The 9,799-nt window shown below is 52.8% G+C and overlaps 5 protein-coding genes across 5 annotated transcripts; 3 read left to right on the forward strand and 2 right to left on the reverse strand.

Moving 5' to 3' along the window:
* Window positions 1-1,774: 1,774 nt before the first annotated feature.
* Window positions 1,775-2,432, forward strand: PHACADRAFT_98416 (uncharacterized protein; the record flags this gene model as incomplete). Its single annotated transcript, XM_007397605.1, has 2 exons — window positions 1,775-2,176; window positions 2,232-2,432. Coding segments are annotated over 2 exons (603 nt in total), but the record flags the coding sequence as incomplete, so codon positions are not given.
* Window positions 2,433-3,849: 1,417 nt separating this feature from the next.
* PHACADRAFT_259116 (uncharacterized protein) lies at window positions 3,850-4,865 on the forward strand. The gene is made up of 3 exons (XM_007397606.1): window positions 3,850-4,018; window positions 4,076-4,617; window positions 4,743-4,865. Exons 2-3 carry the CDS (start codon window positions 4,109-4,111, stop codon window positions 4,825-4,827), a joined length of 594 nt encoding a protein of 197 aa, XP_007397668.1. The 5' UTR covers window positions 3,850-4,018; window positions 4,076-4,108; the 3' UTR covers window positions 4,828-4,865.
* A 185-nt stretch (window positions 4,866-5,050) lies between these two features.
* On the reverse strand, window positions 5,051-6,086 carry PHACADRAFT_98583 (uncharacterized protein; the record flags this gene model as incomplete). Its single annotated transcript, XM_007397607.1, has 2 exons — window positions 5,051-5,629; window positions 5,688-6,086. 2 exons carry the CDS (start codon window positions 6,084-6,086, stop codon window positions 5,051-5,053), a joined length of 978 nt encoding a protein of 325 aa, XP_007397669.1.
* An 885-nt stretch (window positions 6,087-6,971) lies between these two features.
* PHACADRAFT_259119 (uncharacterized protein) lies at window positions 6,972-7,988 on the forward strand. Its single transcript, XM_007397608.1, has one exon. The coding sequence runs from the start codon at window positions 7,037-7,039 to the stop codon at window positions 7,889-7,891; it is 855 nt and encodes a 284-aa protein (XP_007397670.1). The 5' UTR covers window positions 6,972-7,036; the 3' UTR covers window positions 7,892-7,988.
* Window positions 7,989-8,311: 323 nt separating this feature from the next.
* PHACADRAFT_259121 (uncharacterized protein) lies at window positions 8,312-9,070 on the reverse strand (the record flags this gene model as incomplete). The annotated part of the gene is made up of 4 exons (XM_007397609.1): window positions 9,051-9,070; window positions 8,645-9,030; window positions 8,423-8,586; window positions 8,312-8,370 (listed from the first exon to the last, which is right to left on the reverse strand). Exons 2-4 carry the CDS (start codon window positions 8,980-8,982, stop codon window positions 8,312-8,314), a joined length of 561 nt encoding a protein of 186 aa, XP_007397671.1. The 5' UTR covers window positions 8,983-9,030; window positions 9,051-9,070.
* Window positions 9,071-9,799: the final 729 nt, after the last annotated feature.

Consider the following 9,799-nt stretch of genomic DNA (forward strand, 5'->3'; position numbering starts at 1 on the left):
GTATTTAGAATATATACTACAGAAGCAAACCATTTACATGCTGTATATAACTGTGTGTCTATGCGTGGCAGCCGTGGAACTGTTGACAAGGTCAATCCACAGCACCTGCCTAATTGGGATGCAAGCTGCGGCCAAGCCCAAGCTGAGCCACTAGCTTATGGCTTGCGGTGGCATGCAGCTTGAGTTGGGCTTTTGCAAGCCCAAGCTTGGAGAAGCTGAGCCAAAGCCGTCATATTCTGGGCCAAGCTGAGCCAGATAAACCACTACTTTTGATCAGTCCGTGACTGGTCCTGACTGGTCATGACCAGTCCTAAGGTATCCGAGGCCATCTGGGACCAAGGACTGTGACCAAGACCGGACTGATGTAGGACTGGACTGTACCCAGTCCTAATCAGTCTGGTCTCAGTCTGAGTCCCAGTCCCAACCGGTCCTTAGGACCGGACCCTCAACCACTAGCTTCGAACAGCTTCTCTCAACAATGTTCTCCAACGCCGGGCGCCTCGTTTATCTCATCCACTCTATTGAGTTTCAAAAGCGAGGCCTTCCCCATGCCCATATCCTCGTGAAATATTCTGCGGACTGCACATCTCCTGCTGCGATTGACGCTGTCATATCTGCGGAGATGCTTGATGACCCGGAAGATGCCCGACTCGTGCGAGAACACATGTTGCACAACCATTCGCTGTATTGCATGCGCGACGGTGCTTGCCGATTCAAGTACCCTCATCCTATTCAACTGGTGACTACTATCGACCACACTGGGCGCGTTTCCTACCGTCGTCGCCATGAGATCGACGCATTGGTTGTGCCACATTGCCTTCCCATCATTCGTACTCTGGACTGCCATGTCAACTTCGAATGCGCCAACTCTTCCCACCTGTTTCAATACATCTTCAAGTACATCCACAAAGGTATTTCTTGCCAGGTCATTTCCTTCTTCACATGAACTTATATGCTTTCGCCAGGACCCGATCACACGCGCTATACAATTAGACCTCCCGGTGAACCGATCGACGAAATTGAGGAGTATTGGGGTGCCCGCTATCTCTCTGCCGGTGAGGCTGCATGGCGGATTCTCGGCTACAACATCACTCGCAAGCAGCCCTCCGTGACATCACTACCTATCCATCTTGAGGAACGGAATCTCCATCGCCAATTTCGTCGCCGCAACAATGCCCAAGATGACTCTCTATCCCTGCTAGAACGCTACTTCTGCCGCCCAGAGGGGACTTTCCTTGACACACAGAATGTTGTTCGGCGCTTTGACGATCTTGCCTATGCAGAATACTATTCTGCTTTTCGTCTCGCTCCCTATGACCCTAGAAAAGCTGGCCATCTCAACTACTTCTGTGAACACCACGCTGTTCACTCCAGTTCTGTGCGAATGCATGTCATCTTACGATCATTTGCGGCTCCACACCTTGCACGTATCTGCTCTGTACGACTGTCAGAGGGCGAAAGGTTTTACCTTCGTGCATTGCTTCAACATCGCCCGGCACGGAGCTTTTGTGACCTTCGAACCGTTAATAATGAGGTTCATCACTCGTACCAAGTGGCTGCCGCAGCGTTGGGCCTGTTCGCTGACAACAACGAAGCCGAACTTGCGTTGCTGGAAGCAATAGCCTCGTTACGCACGCCGCGTCAACTGCGCATTCTTTTCGCCCATCTTCTCGTTAACGACTGTGTTGCGACCCCTCTCATACTTTGGGAGACGCTCTGCGTGCAGCTATCGTATGATCACATTCTGCGCCACGAGAACAATGACGAGCTGGGCATGAATCATGCACTCCAAGAGTTGTCCACTTATCTCGAAGAGCACGGTAAATCTCCTCAAGACTATGGCTTGCCTGAGCCAACCGTATACTCTGCTGAAGTTGAACATGAACTGGAACGATGGCACCCACAGCGTGATGCGCTCCGTGCCAGAGCAGAGCATGCGCTCGGTGTACTTAACGCTGAACAACGCCTTATCTTTGATCGCATTGTGCACGCCGCGCTCACGGAAACTCCTCTCCTTGCGTTCATTGATGGCAAAGCTGGTAGAGGGAAAACTTTCCTCATCAATGCGATATGTGATTACCTGCGCGCTCAAGGCAACATTGTTCTCCCGACGGCAACGTCAGGTTATGCTGCGCAGTTGTACCCTGGAGGTCGAACTACGCATTCCACTTTTAAGGTGCGTTTAGTATCTCACAACCTCTGTTGTGCATTTCTCTTATTTCCGATGACAGGTTCCCATCAATGACAGGAACGAGCTGCTGAAATCTCCTATTACTGCTCGGTCGTCCCGAGGTGATCTCATCAACCGAGCCCGTGCAATTATGTGGGACGAAGCTCCTATGGCCAATAAAGCTGTTCTCGCATGTGTTGAAGAGGTTGCCCGCACCGTCTCTGACCATCCTGATCTTCCTTTCGGTGGAAAGGTTTTCATCATGCTTGGTGACTTCCGTCAAACGTGCCCTGTTATTCGCGGTGGTCGAAAGGCTGACGTGGTACAAGCCTCTATCAAGACATCCTCTCTGTGGCCATCATTCTCCATCTTTCAATTGACCACCCCAATTCGTAACGCTGATGATCCCGAGTTTGCTGACTTTGTGGACGATATCGGTGACGGTGCCGGCCCTGATGTTTGTCTGGACATGCTTGACAAAGTGCACTCGGAGAATGATCTTATCGACTTCGTTTTCCCCAACGATGTCCTCTCTCAACCCCGCATCTGCTGTCGGCGGTCTATCCTCGCTCCAACCAATGCCCAGGTTGACGTTTACAATGCAACTATTATTGACCGTATCACGGGTGAACAACGCATGTATCTTGCCAGCGACTCTCTGAAAGAGGCGACGGAGGCTGACCTTCCCATGCCTGACAGTAACAGCCTCTTGGATTACGCCGCGAGTCATACACCTCCTGGTTTACCTCCGCATACATTGATCATCAAGACAAACGCTGTCTACCGCCTGCTACGCAACTTCTCTCTCGATCGAGGACTCGTGAAAAATGTCCGCGTGCTGGTCACTGCTGTCGGTCAACGCCTGATCACCGTCCGCATTCTTCGCTCTTCTCCGACTGGTCAAGATGTTGCTGATGAGGAGCTACTCATTCCCCGCATTACATTCACTCACGAGCTTCGATCGGGCTACACACTACTCCGTCGCCAATTTCCGCTCGCCCCTGCATACGCAACTACTTTCAACAGCTGTCAAGGGTTGACGCTTGATCGAGTAGGCGTCGACCTCACTCGTCCTGTTTTTTCACATGGACAGCTATATACAGCTTTATCTCGGATTCGCCACCGCTCTCATGCTCGAGTAAGACTTCCTCCTGACGAACAGTCTACTGTAAATATAACCTATCCCGAGGTGTTGCTGTAGCTGCGAATATGTACTGCGACCATGTACTCCTTTCTCTTCTCATTTGCTTGCTTGCAATTTCTCCGGCTGCCAACCACCACGAGAACTGCTACCACGGAGCGAAGCGAAGTGATCTCTTGTAATTGTTAAACATGCCGGCCACGTTGCTTACGTAAGCTCCGAGCGCCGCGTATGATGTTGAACTGCGCCCGAACTCAAACATCCAACCAGCTCCAGGCACTGACCATCACAATCTCGCAGATTGGCCGCAGTAGAGAAGAATGACTACCTACTACTCATGTGCTCGTGTTCTCAGATCTTACCCGGAGAAGAATCCATTCAACATGAAGATGCGTGAGCTAACGCCTGAGCCACCTTATTTCCTGAGTCGCGACACCCCAGAAATCCTTCAAGAAGCTCTCTCCATAGCCGTTGCCACCGGAGGATCCAACGTGTTCTCGTCCATGTACGGGAGCGGCCCATTGCCCGTGGATGCCGAGGCGGCCAAGGACGCGCGCGAGCCGATCTCGTTGTGCGAGAGCCCACCAGAAGTGCCCATCGTAGATCTCCCGGAGTCTTTTGTATTGGCAGAGACGAGAATTTTTGACGAAATCCCTGTATTTGTGGTATCTGCGGACTGCTGGGACGCGCCTCGCCTACTCAAAGTGGTGAGTCTAGCTGTGTCCCTCTGAACGGCCTACCACGAATTCAACCATACTGTGCAGTATCCTTTCGTTCCGGACGGCACGAGCGGGCAAATGGATTCGTCTTTTCGGCGACTGTACGACAACGAGGTCAGCGCATATGCATACCTACTGCACCATGGTGCCTGCGCCAAGGAGGTCGTGCCGATATGCTTTGGCCGCGTCACTCTTACCACGTCCCAAGTGGCGCAGATACTCACCATGTGCTCACTCTCGGATGCGATGCGCACAACGCTACGCAGGGCGGATGCCTATGGCGCGCTTCTCCTGGAGCACATCTCGGACGGGCAGCACTTCACGATAGAAAACATCACGAACGACCTGACGAGCAGAGCGCTGCAGGCCCTCTACGAGGTACATACGTCTTTCGTTTGTCATGGCGCGCTCGGCTGCCGGAATGTCCTCTTCCTTGAACGCGAGCTTCCGCCGGTCATTGTCGATCCATCCCGCACTCTCGCTCCTGGTATGAGCTGGACAGCAATCAGAAACGAGCGGGAGCGGCGCAAGATTCGTATCGTCTGGCTCAACTTTGCTAATGCCTCCTGCCCCGCGACGACGTCCAAGTTCAGCAGACTCGATCTCTATCAAGAACTCCGACAAGGATGGGAATTTTTCTATCGGCGGCTGGTACGCAGTCTCTCCACGGGCTGACATTCTCAATTTCGAAACTAATTACGCGGTCTTACAGCTTCCCGCGAAACGGATTGGCTATGAGAAGGCCTTTACGTCATAGATGGCATTGTTGCACCGTAATTTCTCACCATGAGGTCTAACGCGTCGGTGGGCTCGCCGATTGTCCGCCCATGTAAACTTCGAAGTAGCCGGTTTCGCCAGTAAATGGTGTCCCTTGGCGGAAAAGTGTGCATACATGTAATCTACTGAGCGTGTACTAAAACGGGACCAAGTTCTACGACAGCGTGATGTCACTCAAAGACCTCAGATATGGTCGTATCCGATACGTTTATCTGGTAACTATGACCGTAGTCAGAACCAACCTCAATATTTCAGGTTCGCAAAGCTTACTAGTCGTTCATAAAAGTATGACCATGCGTCTCTCAACTCCCTCACGAAATCCTGACGCATCAAGCGGCGGCTACTCACGCAACACGAGCAGTCAAAGTCAATCCAGACGACTCGTTTGTCGGGGAGCAGCAGAATGTTGCGTTGGTGAACGTCGCCGTGGAGAACGTTCCCTGTATGCACAACGTTCAGGGCTCGCAGCGCGGCCTGCGCTATCTCGGGCGTAATGTTTCGATGGGAAAGCCGTTCCGCGTTAGCGAGATACTCAATGAGAATGCCCTTTGGCGGAAGCTCCTCGTTCGGCAAGGCGCGCACAGTGTCGGAGACAACCGAGAGCGCCATGAGCTTGCTGATGTGACCAGTTGAAAGTGTGGTTCGCCCGTAGCAATTCGGGACTACGCCTCTTTTGCAAATGCCGAAATGGAGCAGGTGGGCATACGCTTCGCATTCGCGCCGAAATAGGGCCCTCGGGTCTGGCTTGCTTTTATCGCGGCCCCAGCTGTCGTCGTCGTCGTCGTCGGTATCCTCGTCCTGGAGAGCATCTCGGTCAGGAAACTGGTACACAATATCAAATTAGTGTTGACGTTCACATAGGCAGAGCATATAAACACACCACTTTAAGCAGCATCTTCTGGTCATCAAGCTCAACCAAAAATAAGGGTGAGTTGCCTTTAGGATTTAACTGCTCGAGAACGCGGAAATTCTCTGATAGTGCGACCTCGGGAAGAGGTGGCGGCGCGGAATAGTCAACCCACGGATACCACGTCAGGTAAAAGTTCGGGTCGGCAATATTGAGTGGGTTTGTGCCGTACATCGTGCAAAACAGATTCGTGTTTGTTCTTTCTGCGACTGCGAGAACATTTGCGAGTAGCTCCGGAGTATCGTGCAGCATGCTATCCAGAGGCGCTGGGACGAGGTTGTACAGTGGTGGATCCATATCGAAAGGGCTGCATTCAGGGTAGTGGCTAACGTCGGGAACAGTGTTGTATACCTGCGTGTCGGGTGAGGCCATGTCGTGGACGAGGGACGCAGACTGCAGATACTGAAGGTGGCCGTTGCAAGAGAACAATGGCCTTGATGGCAAGTCTATCACTGTGATCGCTGCAAAGAAGCGCGTAGAGGCGGCCACTCACCGCATCTGGACTCGCACTGGTAAGCACGAGAGAAATTTGGAACTTTTTTGTCACAGAAAATATGCAAAAACAGCTCGAAAAAATAAGTAAGGAAATATCGTATTTTTCTCTCGGTATCTGGTAGCCCGGCAACTCGGCAATCCGGCAGCCGAGCCGATTGTCCACCAGGCCCTTTACCAAAGCGCCCGGGGACGGCGGCACCCGGACGATAGTCGGCTCGGCTGCCGGGTTGCCGAGTTGCCGGACCGCCGGATACTGAGCGAAAAATATGACATTTTCTTACTTTTTTTTCAAGCTGTTTTTGCATTTTTTTGTGATAAAAAAGTTCCAAATTTCTCTCGTGAAGGCAGCAGGGTCCTGCAACAAGATCTGGAACACATCGGAAACGTATAGTTAGGCTTCCTTCGATTGAGGCCGAACTGGTTTCAGCAGGGTTGATCTATGCTAAATTATCTGCGACGCTCATCATGTCCCATTGTTCTCGCAGCATCTAGATTATAGACCGCGTGGTTTCGAGTCAGATGAAAGTCCGCACTTAAAGACAGCTCGGCATTTAGAAGTCCTTCGGTCGTCGTCGACGGTTCCCTCCACCCCTCCTCAGATACACCATGCCTCCTTCAGCCTCTGTAACCATTTTTCAGTGGGCGCAGACTTGGGACGCGCCGGATTACAACTCTAGAAAGCAGGCCCCTCATCCTCCTGCAAGACATGCGGTACGTCGATAAGACGCTTCCTTGGTTGCAGTACTTGTTATTGACGGTTATCGCACGCACAACAGGATGTCGGTAAAAACACGAGTACCGTAAGCAACAAAACAGTGGATATCCAGATGGGCATCCTCGAATGGGACATCAGTATGGACAATATCCGCGAGCTCGCGAAGATATTGGACAGTCCATACGATTGGGACGCGTACGGGAAGGAGTTCAGACCGATGCGAGAATTTTTTCCTGACGTATTCCCGTCGCCCTTCGACAAAGAGGCGGTCCTAGCCAGCAGGCTAATTACTACGTTTTTCAACGACCTCAGTCGGTGTCAGAACTACATCATCGCGCGGCGGGAGCGTCTTCCCACATGGTACCCTTCGGACTACGTGCCTACTTTCACTGAAGTCGGTACGACGTGTCTCCAGACGGAGACCTGGTCGAGCTCTCACCCTCCGATTCCCGATCGCGCGACGATAGGGTCTGAGGATACACCGCTACTGGTGACAAAGAGGCCCTCCACCCGCCTGCCGGGTGACATCAAGTGCTCGCACAAGTTTCAGGCATCCTGGAGGCGGTATGCAGACCCATATCGAACGAAAGAGCAGAATAAGACTGAGGGCACCGGGGCGATGCAGAAGGAGTACCAGAAGGTGATGGCTCAGATCAACCACTACATGGAGTATGTCGGAGGTGTCAACTTCGAGGAGGCCGGAAGGTACGGTTACATTATCACTGACGAGGAGGCGATTCTGGTGCAGCGGGCGGCGATCAGCGTACACGGTGCGCCAGAGGGAAATCGTATTCAGCTGTACGCGTCGCGGGGTTTCCCCTTGCGGAGGAAGGAGACAGGGCCTGTGCCGGATGACTACATTTCGGGCATGCTTGCTTTGTTGTGGATTCATCTTGTGGTGGGCTGCCAGGACCCAGGAAAGTCGTACGCGATGGCGAGACCAGGATTTGTGAACTTGGACGAATAATAGGATGTAATATGTAGTCGCAGGACTACCTGGTACTCACGTCAACTGATTTGCTGTGGCGCCCGATTATAAATTCATCGATTCTGCGAGCCATTCCAAGAGTTACTGGTTTGTCAGGAGGACGCGCAGCCTTGGTCCATGGAAATATCATGACAATATGTAGCTGACTCGATGACAGCACTATATAGGCTTTCTACGGGCCTTTAATCGCCCAGCACGCCAGGCTACATCCTCCGTACACAACGCACGGCCCTGAACAAAGGCTCAGCGGCACAAATCACAGGACCAGAGGCATTGAGACTGCTGCCGCCGGACTCTGGTTGTTCCTGTCCTCAAAGACGTGGCATCCGCTTCAGCGTAGAACGTGCATGTCACACGAATAAGAATGATGGTATGAACAGACGATATGCTGAAGAGATTTTAATCGTCCCGGACAAAATGGGCGGCAGGCCCATTGCGCTTCACGACGCCTACATTCGCTTTGTAGGTTTCAGCACACAAGGAAAAACGGCCCAAGGCCGGCAGACGCACCTGGTCTCCGCTCCCAGCCACGCAACTTCGCGTCTTTTGCGTGACCGCGCGCGTTGAGCCTGCGGCCTATGAACTTGTTCAGAGCGCGCGGAGGTGCGAGGCCTTTTGGTGTCCTCGTTGATGGGCAATCCGCAAGCGATGGCAGGGTGCGGACGACGCGCGACCTGCCAGCCACAATATGAGATGAGAACAAGACTGGTATTAAAACATAGAATCACGCACCCGACAACGATCCCCTTCATTGTGGTCTTTACGCGCTTCCGCCTCTTCGTCGGTGGCGAAGCAGCTCGTTTCTTAGACCTTGCTTTCGCTTTCGGCTCGTCTTCTGAAGAAAGCTGCGAAAATGCGGATGCGAACAGATGCTCAGGAAGGTAACCCTTCTTTTTCGTGGGCTCGGACTGTATTGGCTCGTCGTCTTCATCTTCTGACTCGGCGTCGTTTTCATCGTCCCGCTCGCTGCCCTCGTCCTCATCGTTCTGCTGCCCGCTCATTTCAATCATTTCGAAGTCTTCATCCTCTTCCTCATCATCCTCGCCAAACTCCTCCTGCACCTCCCTCATAGCCCTCTCCGTCCTCGCCCCCAGGTCCTCCTTCGGATGGCGACGCAGGTTCCTCATTGTTTCCCTTATCCCCTTCTTTGAGCACCATCTCCTTCACCTTGCCTTTGCCCTTCGCCAGTGTCCTCCTCTCCTTCAGCGCCCTGTCCTTCTGCCTCCTCCTCTCCTTCAGTCTCTGCTTCTCGTCGGCGTAGAACTTTTGCAAGGCTCTTGCCTCGCCCTCTGCCGTCTTTTTTGACATGTTAAAGGAGAAAGACTCTGGCGCCTCATCGTCGCTGGTGTGACATGGTCAGAGGGAATGGAAACAGGGACAGTGCAAAAGGGCAGCGGAGCAGAGCGCGGCGAGGTGTGAGATGTGACCCGCCGTTTCCGTGACAGGAGGGCGCGCGTTCCGAGGTCGGGCGATACGGCTTGTGAGCGCTTGCTTCTTCCGTACGTCGTCCTCGACGTCGCAAGGTCAAAATGTCTTTTGCGTGCATTGACTAAGGGACTTACTGTTGGGATATCAATAGGAAGCACTCACCAATATAACTGCTATGACCTAGGAAGTAGATAGGCTTTCACAATCTCTGGGCACCGTTCGCAAGTCAAATTTGAACTCGGCTTGAAACTTGAAAGGCACGACGCGGTCACGTGCAATCAAGGTGACGCATTATGCAGCACAACGCGAGACCTCTTCGAGCCCGCCGTCGCGCTCAGCAGGCGGCGCACGCGAGACGAGAGCTGGGAAACCCCCCTTTTTGTCTTTCTTTCCATTTCTCTCAGCTGTTGCACCGTGCATACCATTGACCCGTCTTGGTATGATCCCAGAGCAGAACGG

The sequence above is a fragment of the Phanerochaete carnosa genome (assembly GCF_000300595.1).
Source record: "Phanerochaete carnosa HHB-10118-sp unplaced genomic scaffold PHACAscaffold_7, whole genome shotgun sequence".
In the NCBI taxonomy this organism is placed as follows: domain Eukaryota; kingdom Fungi; phylum Basidiomycota; class Agaricomycetes; order Polyporales; family Phanerochaetaceae; genus Phanerochaete; species Phanerochaete carnosa.

Bases quoted from the DNA above. Each gene is read 5' to 3' on its own strand.
- PHACADRAFT_259116 (XM_007397606.1), top strand. From the start codon at position 4,109: ATGGATTCGTCTTTTCGGCGACTGTACGACAACGAGGTCAGCGCATAT. The intron at 4,618-4,742 runs GTTCAGCAGACT...GCGGTCTTACAG, and splicing joins TGCCCCGCGACGACGTCCAA to CTTCCCGCGAAACGGATTGG.
- PHACADRAFT_259119 (XM_007397608.1), top strand. From the start codon at position 7,037: ATGGGCATCCTCGAATGGGACATCAGTATGGACAATATCCGCGAGCTC.